The sequence below is a fragment of the Lepidochelys olivacea genome (assembly GCF_965140295.1).
Source record: "Lepidochelys olivacea isolate rLepOli2 genome assembly, chromosome: 1".
NCBI classification, from domain to species: Eukaryota; Metazoa; Chordata; order Testudines; family Cheloniidae; genus Lepidochelys; species Lepidochelys olivacea.
Genome location: NC_140411.1, coordinates 268,403,068 through 268,429,917, shown reverse-complemented (window position 1 = coordinate 268,429,917; position 26,850 = coordinate 268,403,068). Strand labels below are relative to the sequence as shown.

The window sequence follows — 26,850 nt, the reverse complement described above, 5'->3', positions numbered from 1 at the left end:
GTTCTAGGAAGCTCTTAAATGTCTCACCGAAACACACGGAGTAAAACCCTCTCTGCTCCCCTCCGAGAGAGCGACCACAGCAGAGTCGGGCACTTCCTCCCCAGCTAGGGGGCCTCGTCCCTGCCCCTCTCCAGCAGCAAAGACCTCAACCTCCTGTTCCTATGGGCGGGAGGCTCATGTGGTACCAATGAGGAACCTTTAGGCAGTGAGCAGCGGCGGCAGGACCTCGCTTTCTGCTCTCCTGAGGGAGGCGTCTGGATCATAGCACCTCCCCCCCGGGGGAGGGAGACGGCACAACGCCAGCGCCTCTCCCGCCTGAGCCGAATTTAAACTGCGTTACTACTCCTCGCGCAAAGCACTAATGCTGGTCGAACCCTTGCGCCGCTCCCTCCTCTAGCCCGCAGCCAATAGCAGCCCCACTTCGTGACTCGGCCGGCCAATCCAGACACGCTTTATTGGAGGTTGGGTGAAGCTCTCGCCGAGCGCGCTGCGAGTTGTTGGGTTCATTCCGCTGGGCAGGGGAGGCGATTCTCCACCCCCCCCTTTGTTGGTGCCTCTCCTGGGAGGCGGCAGAGGCCGGCGATGCCCGAGTTCCTGGCGGACCCGTGGGTGCTGACCAAGGAGAAGCTGAAGAGCGAGCTCATCGCCAACAATGTGAGCCTGCCGGGCGGCGAGCAGCGCAAGGACGTGTATGTGCAGCTCTACCTGCAGCACCTCACCGCCCGCAACGCGCCCGCCGCGCTCGCCCAGCCCGACTTCTCCAGCGACGAGGAGAGGGAGCCCACCCCGCTCGGCGCCAGAAGCAGAGGAGGAGCCGCCCCCGGCCGGGTAGGAGACCGCCCCCTGCCGCTCGGGTGACCCCAGCGCTGCAGTACAAAGGGCTGTGGCGGCCCCTGACCGCCGCCCGCGCTCCCACCCCTCTGTCCGGCCCGCGCATACAGACCCGCCCGCGGGGAGTTGGCCCGAGGCCGAGCGCCGCTTCCCGCTCTATCGGAGGTGCGGAGCGCGCCCTGGCGGCCCCGGCCTGTCTGCCGCGGCTTATCTCGGGTGAGGGGAGAGCTCGGTGCTTTCTCTTCCCCCAGAGTTCCTGGCGGCCCCCGCGTGGGGCAGCAGCGGCTCTCGGTGGCCGATACGAGCTCCTCGGCGCAGACCTCTTCCGCCGGGGGTCTTCACTCCGCTGGGGTCTCTGCCCCGTGAGGGGCTGGCAGGTGCAGCGCCCTGCGCCGGCAGCCAGGGACCTTCCCTGCCCGTGCTCGGGGAGAGGGGCGCTCTGCCGGGATTTCCTTTCCTAGCAACTTCAAACTAGGGTGTACTCTGTTGTGTCTGGGACAGCCCGCTTCGCCCTGAAGCTCGGGGGCTCGCTGAGTGTGGGTTGCCAGCGCAAGGAGTGCCTGCGGGACTAAGATGTTTGGCTAGGCTGGAAGATCGAGGTGTCTTGTTGATGCCGCTGTAAACTTTAGTAGTGAAGTTGCTGAACGGTAAATCATCTGATGGGTGCTTATTTATAATATGCAGAATAAAATAATATGGTAACCGCATCTTTCGTGTTTATAGCATGCCAGGTTCTTATGCTGTAACTCGAGCTGGCTAAAGAAGTTGTGTGTGTGAAGTATTTAAAAAGAAATGGAATTAAGTAAGTTACTAATGTTTAGACCAATTTGCCCATGACTTGAATACCCAGAAACTTAAACCTTCATCAAAGGAAGAGAGATTCAGGCTTCTATCCACAAGACTGCCTTTGTGATCTAAACAAACTTACAGCTCTCCTACAGAGTTTCAGTTGCATTGGAATAACTCAGACAAGTGTGAACGTTTCTGTTCACATTGGTGGATGGTTACTAAGTCTATTTTTTTTTCTTTTTGAAGGAAGAAATAGTTAATGATTCTAAGGAATGTTTTATGTGTGTTTGCACTTACCTGTATCTGAGTGGATATGCTATAGGGAAGTGCCTTGTTCAGTGCACTTGTTTGGGTAACAACCAACAAGCTAAGAAAGCTGGTTCATTCCCCCCCCCCCCACCCCCAAGCATGCGTGCAAGGAGAAAGTGGGGTGATGGATATGCAGGCCTTGCCTATACTGGGTAAACTTTATTTAAACGGTACTTGAGAGGAAATAATTTTGCTTGTAATCTAAAATACAGCCAAATACCATGGGGATGGGTCTCATATCAAAGACTTGTAATAAATAATCACTGCTAGGTTGAGTTTCATGAGTTGTAGTTCTTTTGATCTTTACAATCCAGGTGTCTAAAATCCTGTACCTTTTAAAGGTGACTTGTGAAAGGGGAAACGAGAGTGCTCGGAACAAATCTGTCCTTTTTTTTTTTTTTTTTAACACTAGAAATTCAGATGTAGTATAGTGAGTAACAACTGATGAAACTAGTACATCTTGGGTCAAGAAACTGAAAGAGGAAGGGATTTTTATGTCAGACTATTAAACTTACTTTTTGTTTGAACACTGAAGTCAAATGCCTGAGTAGAAGCCTAAAGGCTGTCTTTCTTTACAGCTTAATGTTTTTTCTTTCAAGAAAATTTCCCGCAAAACCAGGGAAAGCCATCCTTGACATGCTTCATAATTCTGAGGCACCAAAAAAAACCCCAGGAGGAATATATTAAATGTAGACAGATTTTTGGACCTCTCTTGTCCATCATAAGGACACAAAAATGCAGTATAAACCCAATTTAAAAAAAATCCTTTGTGGGTGACCTTTTTAAAACATGGTTCTAAACTGAACACACGGATCCAATACTTTTCCTAAAAGACCAAAAAACCCCACCCTGCTGCCATGACTACTGTGAAGAATATTATTACATGGGTTATGTGACAGTTGCAAGAACAATAAACCTCTAGTTTATTATGTGTCTGATGGTGAAGTCCTTTACTCTAAAAATCACAATAAATTATCTTACTGGGAGCCTGTTCCAGTTTGAAAATGGTACAATTGGTTTGTAAGGGAGGAGGGATAGATATACAGTAACTACCTTATAAAAGTCAGTTGGATCAGTTATGTAGTTTTGTGTACTAAGATTTGATTTAATCTGAGTATTTTGGTAACATTTTGTAGCACAAGCTTCATTACTGTGGTTAATGCCCAGAACTCCAAAGTTTTCTTATAGCTGTCGGAAGCTGTTCTATTCTGTACTTGAGGCCTTAATGGAAAAGTGATATCTGAATACTACATAAACAATGTTTATTTTGGAAAATGCAAATAGTTCTATAAAAATGCTAAAGGTCAAGACCGGGGTGGATTTGTTTTAAATCACTAGTCAGTGGTGGCATGTCCCTGCTCCAGCTCCTATGCAGAGGCGCAGCCAGGTGGGTCTGTAAGCTGCTCCATCCGTGGGCACTGCCCTTGCAGCTCCCATTGGAGTGCCAGAAGAGGCCATTGGAGCGCATAAGAGCTGGAATGCGGTCATGCCACGGTGTCTGGGAGCCGTGTGGAGCAGCCCCCAACCCTGTGCCCTGGCTGGAGCACTGGAGCAGGGCCATGCCACGGTTTCTGGGAGCTGCGTGGTGCGGCCCCTGACCTAGCGCCCTGGCTGGAGCGCCAGAGTGGGGCCAAGCTGCGTGGTGCAGCCCCTGACCTCAGCGGGAGCTTGCGGGCCATAGTTTGCCTATCCCTGGGATAGATGGTGCTCAGTGAATGGGAAGTGTGGGTTTGGTTTTGGTTTTTTGTTTTTAAATACTTATGGCACACTACTCAAACCCTGCTCCTGAAGACAGAATTATTATAGTGATAAGCCAATAAGAAAAATTAATATCTGAGAGCTTCAAGTTTAATGAAGTTATTTTCACAATGCCCTGTGTGTGGTGGGGACGTTATTATCCCCATTTTACAGATGCAAAACTGAGGCACAAAGACTAGCTCAAAAGTATCCACTAACTTTGGGTGCTTAATTTGTGATGTCTAGATCCTTATTTTTGTTTCCAGAGTAACTAGCATTATATAGTACTTCATTTGTAAGTGCTCAGCACTTGGGCAAGTCAGACACCCAGAAAATGAATCTCTAACTAGTGCCATCTATGAGAAGTTTTAAGTGACTTGCTTAGCATCATGTAGGAATTGTCCAGCAGAGTCAGGGATAGAATCCAGGTCTCCAGGGTAGTATTCAGCTCCTTTATCTGTGAGGTCATAGTTTCTCTTCCTTTAGTCCCCTGCCTCGTTCACTATACACTTCTGCAGTAAATGAAGCAGGGGCCCTCCAGGCAAATCTCCTCTGATTCATCTCCAGAGCAGGATCATTCTTTGCCCGGGGGTGGGGAGAAGGGGAAGGGAGTATGTGATCATGTAATTAAAGACTATAATGATGAATACACACAAGAGGGCTGAATTAAGGTTGCATGGGTAACCTTAATTTTGGCATTTCCTAACTTTTGAGTGCTTGACTTTACAACTTTAATGTTCTCAAAATTCTTGTGTGTGATAGAATATGTAAAATCTTTGTACAGTACAGGAACTTATGCTAATTAGAGCCTTTAGGTAATGTTGGTATACCAACAATAAGTAATGGCAAGGAAATAATCATTGCTGCAAGATATTTGAGATCAAGAGCTCAGTTGGACTCTGTCATAAATATAAAGGGAAGGGTAAACCCCTTTGAAATCCCTCCTGGCCAGGGGAAAGCTCCTCTCACCTGTAAAGGGTTAAGAAGCTAAAGGTAACCTCGCTGGCACCTGACCAAAATGACCAATGAGGAGACAAGATACTTTCAAAAGCTGGGAGGAGGGAGAGAAACAAAGGGTCTGTGTCTGTCTGTATGCTGGTCTTTGCCAGGGACAGAACAGGAATGGAGTCTTAGAACTTTTAGTAAGTAATCTAGCTAGGTATGTGTTAGATTATGATTTCTTTAAATGGCTGAGAAAAGAATTGTGCTGAATAGAATAACTATTTCTGTCTGTGTATCTTTTTTGTAACTTAAGGTTTTGCCTAGAGGGGTTCTCTATGTTTTTGAATCTAATTACCCTGTAAGATATCTACCATCCTGATTTTACAGGGGGGATTTCTTTATTTCTATTTACTTCTATTTTTTATTAAAAGTCTTCTTGTAAAACACTGAATGCTTTTTCATTGTTCTCAGATCCAAGGGTTTGGGTCTGTGGTCACCTATGCAAATTGGTGAGGCTTTTTATCCAACATTTCCCAGGAAAGGGGGGGTGCAAGTGTTGGGAGGATTGTCCATGTCACGGTTCCTCCCCCACTCTGAACTCTAGGGTACAGATGTGGGGACCTGCATGAAAAACCTCCTAAGCTTATCTTTACCAGCTTAGGTCAAAACTTCCCCAAGGTACAAAATATTACCCCCGTTATCCTTGGAATGGCCGCTACCACCACCAAACTAATACTGGTTACTGGGGAAGAGCTGTTTGGACGCGTCCTTCCCCCCAAAATACTTCCCAAAACCTTGCACCCCACTTCCTGGACAAGGTTTGGTAAAAAGCCTCACCAATTTGCCTAGGTGACTACAGACCCAGACCCTTGGATCTTAAGAACAATGAACAATCCTCCCAACACTTGCACCCTCCCTTTCCTGGGAAATGTTGGATAAAAAGCCTCACCAATTTGCATAGGTGACCACAGACCCAAACCCTTGGATCTGAGAACAATGAAAAAGCATTCAGTGTTTTACAAGAAGACTTTTAATAAAAAATAGAAGTAAATAGAAATAAAGAAATCCCCCCTGTAAAATCAGGATGGTAGATATCTTACAGGGTAATTAGATTCAAAAACATAGAGAACCCCTCTAGGCAAAACCTTAAGTTACAAAAAAGATACACAGACAGAAATAGTTATTCTATTCAGCACAATTCTTTTCTCAGCCATTTAAAGAAATCATAATCTAACACATACCTAGCTAGATTACTTACTAAAAGTTCTAAGACTCCATTCCTGTTCTGTCCCTGGCCAAGACGACTACAGACAGACACAGACCCTTTGTTTCTCTCCCTCCTCCCAGCTTTTGAAAGTATCTTGTCTCCTCATTGGTCATTTTGGTCAGGTGCCAGCGAGGTTACCTTTAGCTTCTTAACCCTTTACAGGTGAGAGGAGCTTTCCCCTGGCCAGGAGGGATTTCAAAGGGGTTTACCCTTCCCTTTATATTTATGACAGACTCTGTAAAGGATTAGACACTTATGGACAAAAACATCCTAGTTACAGTAAACAAAAAATACAGGAGAAATACAAATTCACATGCTTCATAGACCAGCCTTCTGTGGTTGTCTTATCATACATTAGCATTTTTTGTATTCATGATTCCCAGGGTACATAGTTTCACTTTTGGCAGCAGACATGTGGTGTTGACCAGACTTGTATTAAACAGGTATTAAGAGAGCCCCTTTCTGAGTAGTAAGTTTCAGAGTAGTAGCCCTATTAGTCTGTATTCGCAAAAAGAAAAGGAGTACTTGTGGCACCTAATAGCTCACCTTAAGTGATCATTCTCGTTACAGTGTGTATGGTAACACCCATTGTTTCATGTTCTCTATGTATATAAATCTCCCCACTGTATTTTCCACTGAATGCATCCGATGAAGTGAGCTGTAGCTCACGAAAGCTTATGCTCAAATAAATTGGTTAGTCTCTAAGGTGCCACAAGTACTCCTTTTTCTTTTTTCTGAGTAGTAGTAAAGATGCCTGAGCCGTGTCACTACCAGTAGTGGAATTGCAGCTGTTTGGGATTAAGGCTTTAGAAAATCCTAGTGTAGCTGCAGAGTAACTGTCCTCATTTTAGGAAGAAACATCCTCTTATTAGCAGGTTATTTCATAGTTGTCCAGATGATTTCTGGCACCTTACATTAAAGCATGTGGTACCAGCTACTGTTGAAGACAAACTATTGGAGTAGTAGAATGACTAATCTGACCTAATACAACATATTTTAGCTCTTGGCAAAATTCTTCTAGTCCTTTTATTTTCAGCAAGGGTCCTGGTGACTAGCAGTCTCAGTGTTGGATCTTTTCTTAGCAGCAAAGGTGAGGGTGAGACAACATGCAGAACTGAATTTTTTTCTTTTGCATTCTTTCACCCTCCCCACCCCAAGCTTAGTGAGACTAATTGGTAAGGCTTCAGGTTTTTGAAGGATATGTCGCTGTTCACCTTGAAGAAAGATTGCAAGTCATAAGCTGTACGTTGGTTATAGTGTGGGTGTAAGGCTAAGACAACAATCTTAGAAAAACTGTGTGGAACCACCACTGATTTTAATTGCTTGTTTGGACATTTAGGGCCCAATTCTCCAGTCTGTCAGGTTCCAGATCCCTTTGCACAGATAGCTAACGAATATGTGGTAGGGGCCTTGCTGCTAAGGGTAGAGACTTCCATTTCTTACTTATGGAACATTGGTAACAAGTGGATTTTTCACTGCGTGTACTCTTGCTCCTAAACCCAAAGATTTGCTTTACTATTATGTTGTTGCAATACTGTATACACTTACTAGGTTTATAAAAATTCTACAATTCATATATAATCTAACGTCAAAGGTCTCTTGGAATGTAAAAACGGCATCCAGTAACACAACACATCTTGTACCTGTGAGTCTAAGAATTGATGACATACTTTGTCAGGTTTAATAACAGCTGTGACATAATAGCTTTGTGTTTTGCATAGATGAAGTCAGTCCACACTACTTTAGGAGAGGTGGTATTTTCCCCCTGCCCCCCCAGAAAAAAACTGAAATACAACTTGCTGCTTGGGACCTTCAGCGCATCTGTCTCCCTCTTTATGAAATAAAAATAACATTACCTGTAAACAATTGATTTTTATCTCCACCTGTTAAATAGTTCCTTGACAGTCTATTTTTAGTGCTCTATAATATATGTGAGGGCTCCCCTGCTTGTATTTATGGTATCGCTCTGGAAAGGGAACTGGAGTCAGTGTGATCAGGTGTTGGATCGTGTTTCTTTTAAATATAATCTTGAGGAATAGTAGCTGCAGTGAGTGGTAAAATTCCTGTAGGTGTCGCAGTAAAAGGCTATGCCTAGCTGCTTTAGTATCCACTACTAAGGATGTAACCAGTTCTGTGGATTGTGATAAACATTATGCTCCTATATTTAGTCCATTAATACAAGCTGGTAATGTATAGTGAACACTAGTGTTGTACATCTGTCTAGAGCTAGAAAGACAGATTGTTTTGACATGTGAATGGAAACACTCCTCTTTAACTGTGGTATTTGTAAGCTATCCCTTATTTGTACTGCAATATAGCCTAGAGACCTCAGGCCCCCATCATGATAGAACCTATAGAAGAATACAAGAGAAATCTTGTCCTCAGCTAAGAAGCAATTTTGTGATCCAGATCTGAAATATTACGTACTGTAGTTGTATACTTGAAGTATGTGTTGGTCATGAGTCCATGCAACCAGATAGCAACACACACAATGGCTCAGATAACTCTCTCCTTTCTTCCCCATCACCAACTTCCATCGGATGGAGAGGTTTTTCCTACATAAATCTCTAATATAAGAAATGAGTGCTTTTTTTTTATCCACTCAAGGTCTAAGATTAAGCTAGGATGAAAAGCCTTCAGATGTGTAGTCTAACTTCAGAAAGAAGATCTACATTCATGCACTCTGTAAGTTAGTAAAAATAAATTTTTAATCTAAAACAGGGAAAATAAACATGGGGAAATAGTTTTACTTTGTGTTATGACTGACTTCCTGAGGAAACTACAATCCATCGGTGATCTTCCTAAAACACCATCCTAGCCACTATGGATGTAGAAGACCTCTACACCAACATTCCACACAAAGATGGACTAAAAGCAGTCAGGAACAATATCCCCGATAATGTCACGGCAAACCTGAATTTTGTGACTTTGTCCTCATCCATAACTATTTCACATTTGGGGACAATGTATACCTTCAAATCAGCGGCACTGCTATGGGTACCCACATGGCCCCACAGTATGCCAACATTTTTTATGGCTGACTTAGAACAACGCTTCCTCATCTGTCGTCCCGTAATGCCCCTACTCTATTTGCACTACATTGATGACATCTTCATCATCTGGACCCGTGGAAAAGAAGCCCTTGAGGAATTCCACCATGATTTCAACAATTTCCATCCCACCATCAACCTCAGCCTGGACCAGTCCACACAAGAGATCCACTTCCTGAACACTGCAGTGCGAATAAGTGATGGTCACATAAATACTACCCTATACCAGAAACCTACTGACCGCTATACTTACCTATATGCCTCCAGCTTTCATCCAGACCAAACCACACAATCCATTGTCTACAGCCAAGCTCTATGATACAACCGCATTTGCTCCAACCCCTCAGACAGAGACAAACACCTACAAGGTCTCTACCAAGCGTTCTTATAACTACAATACCTACCTGCTGAAGTGAAGAAACAGATTGACAGAGCCAGAAGAATACCCAGAAGTTACCTACTACAGGACAGGCCCAACAAAGAAAATAACAGAACGCCACTAGCCATCACCTTCAGCCCCCAACTAAAACCTCTCCAACGCATCGTCAAGGATATACAACCTATCCTGAAGGATGACCCATCACTCTCACAGATCTTGGGAGACAGGCCAGTCCTTGCTTACAGACTGCCCCCAACCTGAAGCAAATACTCACCAGCAACCACACAACAAAAACGCTAACCCAGGAACCTATCTTTGCAACAAAGCCCGTTGCCAACTGTGTCCAAATATCTATTCCGGGAACACCATAGTAGGGCCTAATCACATCAGTCACACTATCAGAGACTCGTTCACCTGCACATCTACCCATGTGATATATGCCATCATGTGCCAGCAATGCCCCCCTGCCATGTACATTGGCCAAACTGGATCGTCTCTACGTAAAAGAATAAATGGACACAAATCAGACATCAAGAATTATAACATTCAAAAACCAGTCGGAGAACACTTCAATCTCTCTGGTCGCTTTATTACAGACCTCAAAGTGGCAATTCTTCAACAAAAAACTTCAAAAACAGACTCCAACGAGATACTGCTGAATTGGAATTAATTTGCAAACTGGACACCATTAAATTAGGCTTGAGTAAAGACTGGGAGTGGATGTGTCATTACACAAAGTAAAACTATTTCCCCATGTTTCTCTCTCTTCCCCCCCCCCCCCCCCACACACACTGTTCCTCACAAGTTCTTGTCAGCTGCTGGAAATGGCCCACCTTAATTATCATTACAAAAGGTTTTGTGTTTTTGTTTTGTTCTCTCTCCTGCTGGTAATAGCTCACCTTACCAGCTCACTCTCTTTACAGTGTGTATGGTAACACCCGTTGTTTCATGTTCTCTGTGTATAGAAATCTCCCCACTGTATTTTCCACTGAATGCATTCGATGGAGTGAGCTGTAGCTCATGAAAGCTTATGCTCAGATAAATTTGTTAGTTTCTAAGGTGTCACAAATACCTTTTTCTTTTTTTAAATTATTTAGTGGACCTCTGCTAACCAAGCTGCTGTGTTAGGATTTATGTATAGTTCTATGTGCTGAAAACACACAAAGTGCTTCAATGTTAACAACAAATATTTAATTAGCCCTGCTATGGGCAAAGTTCTTTGTAATTAGCTACCTTATCTCCCAGTGTCACAGGAAATTCTAAACTCCAGTGATACAGAGCTAGAGATAATCCTTGATCCTATCCAGCTCCTTAACGTTTTCTGGATCTACGAGAAAGTCTGCTTATAACTGTAACTTTGTTTATACTCTTATTACTAACAGTAGTGGACCTGCATCAGTCATAGGGAATCACATTTACAAAAAGAAAAGGAGTACTTGTGGCACCTTAGAGACTAACCAATGGTAGCTCACGAAAGCTTATGCTCAAATAAATTGGTTAGTCTCTAAGGTGCCACAAGTACTCCTTTTCTTTTTGCGAATACAGACTAACACGGCTGTTACTCTGCAACATAGATTTACATATCAAAAAAATCCTACTTACTGTAGACCAGGACTTTTTGTCCGCTTACCTTGACAGAACACTGTTTGACTGGCAACAGATTAACCATAGTTTTAAAACTATATAAGCCAAGTGTAGATGTGACTTCATTTATATCTACACAGTAATTTGGTTTATAAATAACACTATATTAAACACTAACAAAGGATCAGATGGGAATTCTAGTCTAACCCCATTTCAAGTACTCGCTTTCACCTTTCTCCACTGTGAGCCCAAATGCTGTTGACTTAGCCTTGCAGAAGAAAATTCAAGGAGTTAGTGGTAGGTTTGAGCAAAACAGTCAGCTGTTTACATTAGTATGGATAAAATACTTTTTACTGATGTGTTGTGGTTTGTTTGTTTGTTTGTTTGTTTTTGTATTTGCATAAGGCAGGTGTTTGAAGTCTTAAACTTCAGACACATCTACCTCTCAGTGAAGAGTAGTCACGCCATTAAACTTTGGGAAATGAAGCTTAACTTTTGAAGTTATGCACAGTGGGTAACTTCACTTTCTAGTCTAGGTTTACATGTGTCTTCTCTCCTCCCCCCCCCACCCAAAACCAACAAAACACTGCGCGGGGGGGGGGCTTGAAAAGTTTTTCTGACTTCTGTTAGGCAGAAGATTAAGCCTACTAGCAAGGGTGGAAACACGCCTGTTCCACAACTCCTTTCCCTTCCATTACCCCCAACCCACGTCCCATGCAATGTAAAAGAATTAAAACCAGTATGTGGTGTTACATGCTGCATTGACCACACTGTTGTTCAATCAACTATTCTCTTAAATCTCAGGTTTCAAAGTAGCAGCCATGTTAGTCTGTATTTGCAAAAAGAAAAGGAGTACTTGTGGCACCTTAGAGACTAACCAATTTATTTGAGCATAAGCTTTCGTGAGCTACAGCTCACTTCATTGGATGCATCCAATGAAGTGAGCTGTAGCTCACGAAAGCTTATGCTCAAATAAATTGGTTAGTCTCTAAGGTGCTACAAGTACTCCTTTTCTTTTTTTCTCTTAATGCCCAAATGTCAAGGGAGGGAATTATGAATATATTTGAATTTCACTGGTATTAATATCTCATTTGGTTACTAATATTTGACCAGCTGTAGGATTGGTCAAATAACCCACTGTAATAATTGAAGTGTGACAAATACTGAAATGTTATCTAATATATGAGTAATGTTCAAACCTAATTAAGGCTGTAAAACAATTTTAAAAAATCACAATCATGAGATTAAAAAAATAGTCACAATTAATTGCACTGTTAATAATAGAATACCAATTCAGCATAGAAACATGTCCTCTGGAATGGAAGCATGAAGAGGCATATGAATGTTTAGCATATATGGCATGTAAATCTCTTGTAGCACTGGATATAAGAGTACCATGCAAACACTTCTTCACTCTTTCAGGTGATACTGTGAATAAGAAGTAAGCAGCATTTAGGGATGTAAATATCAGATAAAGTTAACCAGTTAAACTATTAAAATTCTATCATTTAACCAGTAAACCATTAACTGAGGTTGCTCCAGCAGGTCAGGGCAGCAGTGGCTGGGGTCCCACTGGCAGGGCTGGGGTACAGCCAGCCTGCCACCGGGAGTTAAGGCCTGGTTAACAGTAAGCCTAACGCTTACTGGTTAAGCGTTTACATCCCTAGTAGCATTATCTCCCGTAAATGTAAACAAACTTATTTGTCCTAGCAATTAGCTGAACAAGACGTAGGACGGACTGGACTTGTAGGCTCTAAAGTTTTACATACAGTAACACCTCGCTTAACGTTGTAGTTATGTTCCTGAAAAATGCGACATTAAGCTAATCCAATTTCCCCATAAGAGTTAATGTAAATAGGGAGGATTAAGTTCCAGGGGAAAAAATTTTCACCAGACAAAAGACTTTCCCTGGAACCTAATCCTCCTTATTTATACACACACACTCACACTCACACACACAGTAAGTTTTAAACAATTTAATACTGTACACGGCAATGATGATTGTGAAGCTTGGTTGAGATGGTGAAGTCAGAGGATGGGATATTTCCAGGGAATGCCTTACTGCTAAATGATGAACTAGCAATTAGCTGAGCCCTCAAGGGTTAACTCATTGTTGTAGCCTCACGCACTACAAGGCAGCACAAATGGAGGGAGGGGAGACAGTATGGCAGACAGAGTCACACACCATATGTGTGTGACAGATGCGCATTGCTGACCCCACTCTAAGTACACTGCCTTTTTAAGTAGATCAGCAAGCTGAGATGGCAGCTGCTGTCAGGAAGCTCCCTCCATCCTGAGCCCTGTTGTGTGTTCCCCCTGCTCTATGGAAGATAGGATAAGCAGTGTCCAAGAGCGTGGGGGAGGGGGACACCCTGACATTAGCCCCCCTTTTTCTCCCCACCCCCATACAACAAGCAGGAAGCTCCTGGGAACAGCTCCAAGGCAGAGGGCAGGAGCAGCAGGTGGCAGTGGGGGAGGGACAGCTGAACTGCTGGCAATTGATAGCCTGCTGGGCGGCTGCTACACAGGGAACTTAGGGGAGCGGGAAGCTGATAGAGTGGCTGCCGGTCCACTCTGGTTCCAAGTCCCCACTAGCCTAGCTGCAACAGGCTGCTCTTCCTGTAAACAGTGGACAAAGCAAGCATTGTGCAACTTTAAACAAGCATGTTCCTTAATTGATCAGCAACGAAACAACATTAACTGGGACAACTTTAAGTGAGGAGTTGCTGTATTGTTTCCACTATTTAACCCCTTCTTCCTGTCCACACCTTCATTTGAGTGCCCCTTCCCATCAAATACCCTACATTTGCTGTGGGTCAGAAGCTTCCCAAGCATCTGCAGGATGAAATTGAATTGGTTCTTATCAATTTCAGTGTTACCCACAGAGATCTGAATAAACAGCAATAAAAACTAGCAGGAGTAGCCATTTTTCACTCTGCTGCAGCTTGCAGAATCTCCAGGATCGCTGCGGAGATGCTAGAACTGGCTGCATAGTTAGGACATCTGTGCATCAGATTAACTTCTGTGGTAGGAAGGTTTTCCTTGTAGCGTTAACATCTTAAACTTATTTTTCAAAATGAAAGTTCTGAATTTGGAAAAGCTAATAGCAGTTGTTTGGGGAAGTTTCCTACGTGTCCTAGATGAATTGATATCTGTACAGAAATACAGTAAATTATGTTCAGTTGCTGTTATTTTCTTTGAATGTTAAATGTCTGTAATTGTTTCCCTCACACCTAGCTGTACTCCTCTGGCATGCTGAGGTATTTTGTTTTGTAGTGTCAATCTGGTCACTGATGTGGCCAGTGCTTTACCACCACTACAATAAGGTACTAGCCTAAATAGATGCTTACTAGAGAATCCAGCATGAGTTTTAACATGCTGACTAGAGTTTGAGTCTTTAATTATTTCATTGCCTTGACCAAAAAGGATAAGTAAGAAAAAATTGAGCAAATGTGAAACTGGTTAAGATGAATGCCATGTTTAATGTTACAAACTGAGTGTGGCTGACAGACCAATAAGTAAACTTTTAAAAGGCCTCTTTTTTTTTTTTCTTTTATAAATTGAGTTCTTCTATTATGTTGTAGGCTTCATAGTTTTCAACTGTTTTGGAACTAGTTATTGAAGCAATTAGAATGTTTATATGGAAAACCAAAATGGGGTAAACGTGGTTTAGGGATATGACTAATCCCCTAATTGGATTACATTTGTAAACTGAATCTCAAAGAGACTAGGTTAGGAATTAAGGGATTCCAAGCCAAGCGTAAAGAGCTGTGATAGGTTCTACTGAAGATACCTTTCTGTTCTTGCCGTGGGCTTGATCAGGCTCAAACTAGACGTTGAGAAGCTTCCTTTTTTGTATGAGTAGAGAGAGAGCAGCACGCCATGGGAATTTCTGGGCTAAGAGAGTCCAAGTCTCCACTCCAGAGCCCAAGAAGATACATATTGGTGGAAAATCCATAGCAATTGATAACCAATCAGCCAATTTCAGTTGGGATGCTGTCACTAATGCCCCCATTTAATTTTATTTACAGTAGTGTGATCCCTGAAGTAAGAGCAGATTTGCTTGCAAATTTATACAAAGCTAACAGCTGCTCTGACTGGACAGCTAGACGTTTGCTGGGACTCTGGTAGAGAAGGCTAAGTGGGAAAACTAGACATTGTCTCTCTGCTGATTAAGTACTTAGATGGAATTTCTGCCTTTTCTGTGGAGACCCAGGCCTCTAAAGTGCAAAGGCGGGGCAGGGTTTCTGCCGCCTTCCTCCCTGAGTGGGACAGCTCCCAGAAAGCAGTGGCAGTATCTCAATAGCAAAACCCCCAGGTCTGGCACAGATGACTGCATTGGCCTGGGATCAGCAAGCAGTGGCTCCCTTTCTCCCCTCCTCCACAGTAGGTTGAAACATGGTATCAAAGAGTTGCAAAGTTTCCCACCCAGTCACCAAAGTCCAAGTTCTCAGCCACGTTGTCTGGCTGCGGAGCAGCTGCGCACTGTTGCTGCAGTGGCAGAGAGCTACTGACAGGGATCCAGAGACAAGGTGAGCCTAGTAAGGGGCCCCTGAGCCCAACCCCTCCCTCCATTCCTACCAGCAGTGTAGGTCCATTGCAGCAAATGGACCGAGGACTCCCTTTGAATGTCCAGGGTTGGAGCCTGGTGCCCATCACATCTCCAGGCTACATGGAGGAATTTCACTTGAACAAAGCATGAGACCCTGAGAAGCCCCCTTTTTGACCCAGTCCAGCACAAACCTCCTCTTTTTCAGGAAAAGACAGCTGTGCAAAAGAGTAACCAGAAGAACCACCCACTCCCCTTCCCACCCCAGGAACTAGAAGTCTGAAGTTTCTTTCTCCTTCTCAGGAGCTGGATCAAGGGGAGGCATAAGAAAGTAGTGTCCCAGATATTCAGACCCCTCTAGTTGCCCCAACATAAAACACTCCCAAAAAAAGACTCTAATCCCTTTCATCTTCTGAAGAGTCTGATACATGTGATTCCTCTTGTTGGCACATAGCGAAATCAGTTTCCTTCAAGCTGCATAATTTTGCAGAGTGTGGCAGGGTAAATAATCCTCAGCACCTGGTTTCCCTGCTCACCTCCATGGAGTATAATGGCAGATACAGTCTTCCAGAGAGAAGCTCACCTCCTGATGCCTTTGACTGTGTCTTCTGTTCTTTGACTATGTCCAAAGGTGTGTCATCTCCTGGTAAACAAATTTAGTCTCTCAGCAGTAGATCTATTTGCCTCCGATTGGAATCACGAAGTTTTAGCATTGTTCTCTTGCTGGTTGTTTCACAACCAAGGCAACAGATACCTTGTTGCAAAGATGACCAGAAAGTTCCTTTTATGCCTTTCCCCCACTTTTCCTCTCCAGAGTGATTCAGGAGAGAAAGTAGCACTGGTAATTCTGGTATCCCCAGTCTGGCCATGGAGGGCTTGATTCTCTGGTCTCCTTGACAAGGTATAAACATCTCCCATGTGCTTTCCAGTCAGAAGAGAGATGATCTTACAAGGGCTACTGGATAACAAAGTACAAGAGCATTTGTCTTTCTGACCCGTGTGGTGAATATGCACTGAGAGAGATCTGGATCAGAATCCAGACAGCCCAAGCCTAGCTGCCTGGTTCTTGAACAGAGCCTCTGAGGCCAAAGAGATTATTCAGTGTGCCAATATCCACAATTTTAGCTTCCAGAAATAAATATACTAATTCAGCATATTTATGGACCCTTTTGAGCTTTAAACCACTGATTCTAGGACAACAGTGTTGTCCCCCTCGTCTGCATCGACACCACATATTCTCAGATTTCTTCAAAATGTATTTAGATTTTTTTAGACCTGGCACTTCAGGCTCTCAGAGGTCAGGTTGCTGCTTTGTCTAGAATCCTTAGTACAGCAGATAAGTAGTGAATTTCATATTCCCCAGATGTCCAGCATTTTAGTACTTTTTCTTATGAGAGCAACATTTTCCCAATATGCATAAAAAGTTCTCTTACTGAATTTTACCTGGTGGTCTTAGTGCCATTAGAGACCCTCCATTTGAACCACTCATTAAGGTGTCTCATACTTTTTAACCATTAAAGTGGCCTTTTTTGATGATAGTCTTGTCTGAGCACAGGATAGCTGACTTTAGGAGCTCTGTCCAGCGCCGTTGTACTCCAAAGACAAATTTTGGTATTCTTTGGATGTCTGCAGATCTCTCAAAGTGCATATTCATCACACAGGTCAGGTCAGAAAAACACATGCTCTTATAATCCAGTGTCAAAGGGAAAGAGTTGGGGGTTTTTTTGGTTTGTTTGTGGGGGGTTTTTTTTTTTCCCCAAGTGGCTCAGATGCTGCATCTCGGAAGCATACCATCCAAGTCAAAAAGCCTAATTCCGTTTTCCAATATCAGAGCTCACTCCACTAGAGCTGTGGCAGCTTCCTGGGCAGAAATATCATTTGCCTCACACGAGAAAATCTGTAAAGCAGCTATCTGATCATCTGTTCATACCACCTTTTGAATTCTACAAGCTACACATCCAGTCATCGGATGCTGGTTTGGTAGATAGGTGCTCCTCACTGTAGTGTCACAAAAACTACCAGGAAAGGGTTATCCCCCTTAATATCTGCACATAACAGCTTAGGGTCCTCTTTGCCCCATCTGAGTGGACCCAGCTTTTAAATCCCTGTTTCTCCCATGTACTTCATTACAAGCAAGAATAGGGAAATTTATCTGTATCTTACCTAAAAACTTTTTTTCTTGGAGCATGGAGGTCCACACATCCTAACTACCCTGAATGGACTATTCATTGGAAAAGGATAGCAAATTATTAATTGGCATTCAGTTAGTTATTCACTGAAATCTTTGCTTTGCAGGAGACTTTTTCTGTTTAGTCTTAGTACTTAATTTTCCCCTGAGATATAGAGGAAAATTAGCTTTTCCTAGGCTATGGAAGTGTAGCCACTGGCAGTTTCTCAGAGGTGGAGACACACCTCTCCTGCCTCTGACAAGCTTGGTCGGTCTCCAAGGCTGCAGAGAGTAGAGTACCCAATATTATGAATCTGCAGGCTTCGTTACTCCAAGAAAGGAAATTTTCAGGTGAGACACAAATACATTTCCTATTGAGGAATAGTGCAGCTTGGCAGAGTTATAAAAGTTATAGACAGTGACTGTTTGCTGATTGCCCCTGGCTTTGTCTGCAGTTACTAACTTAGAATTTCACCAGTGGTAGCAATAGTGGCAGCAATAATGTAGATAGGACTTGGGGGAATTTTTTTTTTTTTTTAAACTAAAATGTAACTCTCCAGAGAATGGCTGGGAGCGGCAGGAGCAGAGCAGCTCATGAGCCCATTACTACTTTAAGAGGAAAGAGGTGCTCGAAGGCCCAAGACTTCCTGTGTGTCCACAAGGGTAGAGGAGTCCTGCAAGGTAGGGGTGGGTGAGCATGAAGATATGCCACTGGAAACTAAATACAGAGCTTGTGGGGTGTGATGGCAAAGGTATTTTTCAGCTTGGTGGGCCAGTAGGCTTAGTGTTCAGACAAATAGTGTTGGGGAAGTTTTCAAACCTGATCTATCATTTGTAGGAAAGATAAGATTTGTGATGGCCTGTGCTTGTCCAAATCAGCATAGAAGATAAGAAAAATGAGTAGGATCTTATCTCCGAAGCTCTTAAAACACGTTCTTTCATGTCTAAAACTGGCCAGCAGGCCTGTGTTCATTTAAGACTTCCATGCTGTGTGAAATATTTTTATCTGGTATTGATAAAGGTAACACTACTAAACAAAAATGAGTGAATATCAAAACTGCTGTCCTCTGTTGCTTCAGTACAGCCCACATGCATTCTCTTTACTCCTTCAATAGGGACAGAGACTTTGGTTTTGTAATGCGTGGAGAAATGGTGTATTTTTTTCTTTTCTTTTTTCCCTTTACAGAAAGCCACAAAGAAAACAGACAAACCTAGGCTGGAGGAGAAAGATGACCTAGATGTAACAGAACTCAGTAATGAAGACCTTCAAGAGCAACTTTTAAAATATGGAGTGACCCCTGGTCCAATTTTAGGTAGGTAAAAGATATCAAATTCTACTGATTTACTTTGTATAATTACATACAAATATTGCGTCACATAAGTAATGTATGGTCTGTGCTGCAGAGCTTACAGTGTAAAGAGCTAATACACTGTGAGAAGTATGATTTTTAAGTAAAATAAAAATACAATACACTTCTGGTTCTTTAATTGAAGGTAATTGCAACAATCATTGCTAGAGAGGGTTTGTATTCCAAACAGGTAATTTAACTTACAAATATCCATACATGTGAAATTAAACAATTTACATTAATGAGAAGACTAACTGTACAACCTTAGAATTAGTGGATTGATTTTAAATAAGCAATTAGCATACATTGATTTAAATCTATTTTAATCTTATTTTGCTTTTGTCCTTCAGTTACTTCCCTAAAAAGAGGCTAATTGTTTGTAATCATTAAAACATGCTCTAAAGGCCTATTCAAAAAAATGGACAATGGTTAGGCTTCTGGTGTGCTGCCTCTTGCTGACCACTATTGTCTCATTTCCTTGTATTTCCTGGTCAGACTCTGTATCCATCTTTGTGACTGATTTGATTAATTATTTACTTGTGACTTGTGTCAAGCTCTGTTTGGATGAAAACTGAAATGCAAATAAAAATGCACAAAACCACAGTATTTACTTATTTTGTTTAAAAATAAAGTTACCTTAAATGTGCTGGATACACAAGGTACAATAAGTTTATCAAAACGTATCTTACATTTAAAACTAACTGACTTATTAAACAAAGTATTGTCTGTAGTTAGTGAACTGATTTGTTTCTGGTCATCAGATCCTTCCAAGATTTTTAGAACTGTAGATCTCATCTTTCCCACCTAGTTCATGTTTCTAGTTTGGAAGAGGAAGATAAACTTTCCTGCTGTTTCAATTCCATTAATTTGTCAGCTTTGAAGTAGTAATTGAACTGAACTAGCTGAATAAACTGAAATGAGGAGAATGTGCAGAAGAGGCTACTGCTGTCAGAAGATAGTTTAGTACTTCAACAAACTCTGGTTCCAAGTGCTTAGCCAGTGACTTCCACCAGGTCAGTCGTTTGACTACCTTGAAAACTTCAGCCTCAAACATATACTGCATAATCATTTATCTAATGTCCATTATGTTAATAGATTATAGTAAGTTTAGGCCTAAACATAGGTTGTCATACCTTCAAATTTAATTTTAAATAGACTTATTTTTATAAAAATATTTAAATACCTGATTTTTAAAAATCACTTTCATCTGCCTTGTTCAGAACACATTTTTTCTGTAGTCTGAACAAATACAATTCATGGAGTAGATTTGAGAAACTGGACATTAGATCTCCATATATCCAATAATTCATATACCTTTCTTTGGCTCATGGCTTTCATAGGTCACTTGCACAGGAGAGAATTTGCATTGCTCAGCAAGCTGACGAAGAAAACATGATGCACAGTAATGTTAGGGAGCTGTTGGGAAAGCAGAGGTGGGAACTCAAATATAAGCTCTTTCACACTGCAATTCCCTGTTATAACTTTGTTTTTGTTTTTTCTTCCCTCTCCCCGAAAAATCCCTTTGAGTATGCCTCCCCAAGACTAGTCATCACAGTGAGATGAAGGTGCCAGTAGTCTCTGTAAAACACCAAAGATTGGACTTTCCTACTCTAAACTGCTTGCTATAGGAAGACTCCTTTCCCAATTGAAATAGGTTCAAACATCTAAATTGCTGGTGTAGGTATATACTTAGCCTGTTTTGCATCCTCTGCAGCAGAGCTCTAATGGAACGGTTAGCTACAGAGATATGTTATCAACACTGCCTATCTAAAATTTTTCTGTGCTGACTTTCTGTCCCAAAGTATGCATCAACAGCCAGTGCAAAAACTTACATAAAACCCTTAAAGTAACACTGGAGGAAGAGCCACCTGCAAAATCCAAATGCTTAACCTATAATTGGGAAGATTCCTTAATTTGAATCGGAACAGACCTGGTGACCTACCGAAAATGGATCACACTGTCTTGAGAAAGACACTGCCACTCCCGCTGAAGGAAAACTTGGTAGGCTCATGGTTGAGTAGAAACAAAGCATCATCAGCTACTTTCAGGGCTTTGCCAGCCTCCATGGGCTTTGCATGAGTAGCTCTGATGTGGAAGAGATGCACTAGACCTCATACATCTTCAGGCTATAAAATTTTTGTGGGTAGAAAGTCCACTTTGAAAGATCTCTGTAGTTACAATAACATCAGATGCATCTTTAGATACCCTGTGTTTCGTAGCTGGAATAATGGACTAGAGTGTTGTCTTATATTTATACTATACCTAGTGGAAGTGGACATCCAGGCCAAACAGTTGGCGCCACTAAGTATTAAGTGGGAAAGCTCTCTGAACAAGAAGTTGGGAAGGGCCTCGTGTCTGAATCAGTACAAGAAGAATACAATCCATACTCAAAATCCTATAGATCCAGTAGTTCTAAAGTTTCTTAGCAAGCAAATGCAAGAGAACTAATGCAACAAGGGTAAATAGATTAGCGAGCATCATATGAGTTTGCCCTGAAATTCCTTGAAGCAGACAGAATGATTTGCTAGTACATTTCTGTTTGCAGAAAGCTGGATGCTTACGACATTAGATGAATGACTTCTGGATATAGCCCAGAAGGAATAAGAGAGAGTGATCAAAATTCTCAAATGCAGATTTAAACTTCAAACAACCCATAAAAGAAAGTGAGTAGGAAGGAAGTAATGCTACTTTTAGATACTCCTATTAGAAACTCTTTTCTTGCTTGTTAATCTTGGTTCACAATTGACCGTGTGGGAAGAGAGAAGTAATTTATCTGAATTACTTTTAGCAACCCTCTGAGAGGCCGAGACTGATGTACACCCTAGTAGCCATCTCCCAGAGATTGTTTTCTCACCCATAGACCTAAAGGAGATATGCCTTTCATACCTATCTGAACGGCTTGCAGGAGCTTCCTTCATTAAACAGCATTTGTCTATCTAGCCACATCTCTTTGAGTACTTTCATAGAAGTACTGATATTTCTGATAGTGGCACCTGATGGGAAATGATTTATCTGTCCCTCTTATAGGAAGTTGTTTAATTAGGGTCCCCTCCTGAAGCTAGCCAATAGCTGCCAACTGTGTACAGACCAGATCCTGGAAACGCTGAAAACTGCTATTTAGGAAGTCCATGGTTCCTTTGATTATTGTGCCTCTGGGGGATGATTTTGTTTATGGATACCTAGCAATAGGTCAAATTCCTTTTGATACTTTCTCCTCTTGTGCCTTGGATGTCAGGCATTTGCCCGAGTGGCATTCTTTACTTCCAATGACTAATTCTGGGGGCAGAACCAGACCTGTGAGCAAGCTGAAGACTGACAGGCAGATCTGTGTGTCCTGCTAATTGAAGAAAAGATATTCTTAGTTCAGCATTGATACATCTTCCTTTTAACCCACCAACAACTAAACAATGAAACTAACTTGTCACTTGCATGATTGATTGGGGAAGGGATACTTATGGCTCAAGCAAAGATCCAGCATGCTCTCTTCATATTCTAGCATGTCTCAAGGAATCCAGATTTAGATAAAACAGGTGAGTAGAATGCTCTAACTTCAAAAAATATAAAAATAAAAAATTAAAAAAAAAAATAAGCAGGCATATCCTGTTGAGTAGCTTCTTACTTTCTAAACCTGTTTGGCCAAACAGACAGAGGCAAATTGTAACAGAAGTAGCCAGTAAGACCGCCACGGGTCTGTAAACCAGGAAGGTCCAACACTGGAGTCAAGTAAAGGTGCACAGTCTCTCAATTCTTTGAGTATATTTTTTTTGCCTTGTTACAGCTACTACAAGAAAGATCTATGAGAAGAAATTGCAGAAACTGAAGGAACAAGGCCCAGCGTTGGGGTCTTCGACACCTCTACCAACAGTTTCTTCATCAGCTGAGAACACCAAACAGAATGGAAATAATGATTCTGACCAGTACAGTGACAACGAAGAAGGTAAAACTAAAGTGGAAACTCTAAATATAAATTGCTTGAGTTAAGAATGGTAGTTGTAACTGTACCTACATGAGGGAACTTATGAGCAAGAACAAAACATAGCATTCTTTCACACTAGTGATGTGTTTGGAGACAGAATTAACTTTTCTCAAAATTGGGATTGGCTCAGAACTTGAGCTCACCAATATTGACCACTGTATCATGGTTTAGACAACTTGCTGGATGGAGCAGGTCAGAGTTTGGACATGCAAGTGGGCTGATGAAAGCTAGGGAGCGGAGTTGCTGGCTCTTTCCTCTTTGGGAAGTTATCAAGCCTGGCAACAGAGTAGCCAGGGACTACTCCTTTTAAGAGTATTAGCTGTGAACACAGTATCTCAGACGCCTCTTCATGAGGGAGGAGGAGAGCCAGAATATAGAAGAGCTGGCACTGTTACTTTCTGTGGATAAGGTGAGCTAGGAATCTAAGCAAGCCAGATACCACATCTGCTTAACCGCAGGAGTAGGAGGGGGACAACCAGACTCAGCCTGTGTGTTGATCGGTGGAGGAGGAGGAAAAGAGAGATTTGTCAGAGGAAAGTGTGCAAACCTTTAACTGTGCGAGGAGAACTAACCACTGGAATAAATTACCAAGAGAGAGGGTAAATTCTCCATCACTGAGGGTATCTAAAAGATACTGATTTTTTGTAAAAGATGATCTGGTTCCACCATACGTTGTTAGGCTCAGTGCTGGAATTACTGAAATGCAGGAGGTTAAAAGTGTTGATCTGAATGGTCTCATCTAGTCTTGAAATCTGTGGGGACAGGAGAGCAGGAAAAGATAAGGGAGGTGGTAGGAAAAATGCAATGTACAGAGAGGGTGTTTTGTTCCCCCCCCCCCTTAAGCCTGGTAAAAACATGCTTTCTCTTAGAGTTGATGGGTGGAAAAACCCCACAAAGGTTAAAGACAAATATTAGTTATGTGATTTGTCAAGTATATTTATTCCTCAGATATAAAAAGACACACGTTGTCCAAAATGAAGGGATTGCCGTTCTTTAAGTAGAATACAATAATAGCTTTCTAGCTATTAACTAGTTCAGGGATCGGCAACCTTTGGCCCGCGGCCCACCAGGGTAAGCCCTCTGGCAGGCCGGGCCGGTTTGTTTACCTGCCGCATCCGCAGGTTTGGCCAGTCGCAGCTCCAAATGGCCGCGGGTTGCCGTTTCAGGACAATGGGGGCTGCGGGAAGTGGTGTGGGCCAAGGGATATGCTGACCGCTGCTTCCCGCATGCCCCATTGGCCTGGAACGGCAAACCGCGGCCAGTGGGAGCTGCGATCAGCTGAAATTACGGACGCGGCAGGTAAACAAACCAGTCTGGCCTGCCAGGGGGCTTACCCTGGCAGGCCGTGGGCTAAAAGTTGCCAATCCCTGAACTAGTTGATACTTATTGCTTTTCAGTTCTAGCTCTCGGAGCACTTTACGAACAAAGGTAAGTCTAATATACCCATCTTATACTTGGGGAAACGGGTCACATTACCAGTCAGCTGCAAAGCCAGGAATAGAATGCACATCTCTGAACTCCTGGACAGCGTTACCACCCCACCTCATCGCCCACTTTTGTATCTAGCCTTGGATAGATACACACTGATAGAAGTACTTTTTGTTTTTTACAGCACCTAACCCAGGGGTCCCCAAAGCGGCGCCTGTCGGGGCAGTGATGGGCACCCGCCGGGGCAGTGGCGGGAATAGGAATGTGCTATTCTCACAGAAAGGTTGGGGACCACTGACCTAACCTATTAGTCTTGCCAGAACAGTACAGACATGCTAAAAATATTTATACTGACGTTGTTGGACAGGGAAGCAGGTGGTCTCTCTAATTCTGAGTTCTATCCGTTCAATTTAAATGATCTTCTGTGGATCTCCCACAGTTTTTCTATCACTTTAATCCAATGAATTGTCATGATTTTACAAGCATAGGTTTAGGATAGAAAATTTGGATCTTCGATTTTAAGGCCTTAAAAGAAGAAAGGAACAGCTCTTATTTTTTTTTTTCTGTGAATTCTTCCTGTTCTGGGCTCAACTTATGACCTTTTTATATTTGTAATCTGCTATCAAGCTAAACTTCTGTCAGCATCTCAGTCGTAGTGTCACTGTCACTTCTCCAACATTATCTTCACTTGTTTATGTAAATTCAGGACCTCTGGTAGAATCCTGTTGTAAAATGTATGCTATGCTTTAGATCAAAGTCCTCAAGATCAGTGCAAGCTTCAGTTTGCTTACGTCAACTGGATACAGATGTAGTGATTACATCTGAAACTCCCAGAAAAATTGTCACTAGAAAGTTGTGGCATCCATCGTCCCTTCTCGTTCAACCAAACCTGAACCTGATGAGGGCTGTGAAAGAATTCATGAAGTTCTTGTATTCTTGGGATTTGCATAGATCTCTTTAGTTTGCTGCTTAACCCTTGATAATATTAAATTTCAGAAGAATTTAGTTCTCACTGCTTCATTTAGTTGAATAGTTTTCTACCACCTCAACTTAAGGTTTTTTGAGTCCGTAATTTATGCACTGTTTTGGAATCACTACTAACCTGGGTACAATTAGAGTGGAGTCTTACTTTGCTAGAATCTTACCTGTAATAAAATCTTTCTGTAGAAAGCTTGCTACCTCATAGTATTTCTTTCCATCTTCACTGTTGACTTCACTGGGTGGGTGGTTTCTTCTTCTAACATTCATATAACCTCACTTTTTTTCTAGGGAGATATAAAGCCGTAACTTCAACCTGCTTTTTAAAAAAAAAAAAAAAAAGGCATAAACATAGATACTGCTTAGCTCATATGTGTTCATCAGCAATATTAATGTTGCCTTCAGTCTTGTCCTCTCCCTACCACTGCTAAACACCTCTGTCAGCACAGGAGGATAGTCTCCTTGCTTTAACAATGCAGGTGGATGGCATTGGTAATTAGGTTACCTTTCAATAATTTGGCCTGGTAACTGTAGAAATAGGCGCGCACCTCTTCACTCATCATTCTATCATCTTGTACAGTTGTACACTCTTTATCAATAAGGGAACATCCGTAAACACTTGAGCACTTTGGAGGTCATTGGACTTTGTCCTGAACCATTTCATGATTTATGTCCTTGAGGGCAGCATTAATTACAAAAGCTTCAACACACAAGCAGACTGGTGTATTTTCTGGGTTGCGGTTATGGGGGTTTGGAGCCTAAACTCTGCAGACCAAAATCTTCCAATGGATTTTCAATGACTGGGCAAGCAGCCTGCCTAAACTGATTTGTGGTTGACGAACAATGCTTTTCTTCAGGATTGTGACTTCTAAGGTAGGGGTTCTGAGGACAAATTTTTTTTAGTGGCCTCAGAGTGTGGCCACCAATTCTTGCTGGTGGCCACACTCTCTCATTTTAATTAATTAGCTTGAGGAAAAACAAATAAATATGCACATATACATCAATGATTTAAATACCAAATCATAGTAATTTATTTATTGCTAGCTAGTAAGTCTGTGAAATGTATGTTTAATACCACAAGTATTCTGTTTCACAGTAGATTTAATTTGTCCCCAGGCTTAGCAGGACTGAGTAAGCCCTGGATGGGGGGCCGGGGAAGGTAGCAGGAGGCCAGAGCCTGCCACCACAGGGCTGAAGCCCAAAGCCTGAGCCCCACTGCCCCTGGGAAGGTGGGGAACTCACTGGCTGCCAACTCCTCCAGCGTTGTGCTCCAGGTGTCTCCAGAGGAGGGCAGCCCCTACCCCCTGCTGGCAGCCCCAGCAACAAAGGTGGTGCATCCAGGACCAAGGGGGGGGGGGGGGGCTGCTATTTTGCCTGCTCCCCCCCCTCCCCCCATCACAGCCCAGGAGACTGTGGCCACAAAAAAAGCCCTTAGTGGCTGCATTTGAGAAACACTGCTTTTAGGTATGCTTTCCTTCCTTTTGTCCTCTGCTCAGTCAGTTCTCAAAGGTCAGA

General features: G+C 42.6%; 1 protein-coding gene across 4 annotated transcripts in view; it reads left to right on the top strand.

The window, feature by feature from the left end:
* Positions 1 to 372: 372 nt before the first annotated feature.
* The window catches only part of TMPO (thymopoietin), a 46,993-nt gene continuing 20,515 nt past the window's right edge, over positions 373 to 26,850 (top strand). For 2 of the 4 annotated variants that reach the window (XM_084616737.1, XM_084616736.1), the window contains exons 1-3: positions 377 to 828; positions 18,791 to 18,917; positions 22,732 to 22,890. In XM_084616737.1, coding sequence (XP_084472863.1) covers positions 583 to 828; positions 18,791 to 18,917; positions 22,732 to 22,890 — 532 coding nt within the window. In that variant the 5' untranslated portion in view covers positions 377 to 582. Of the gene's footprint in view, positions 829 to 18,790; positions 18,918 to 22,731; positions 22,891 to 26,850 lie in introns of all 4 variants that reach the window. The other 2 variants (XM_084616738.1, XM_084616735.1) reach the window with 2 other exon arrangements.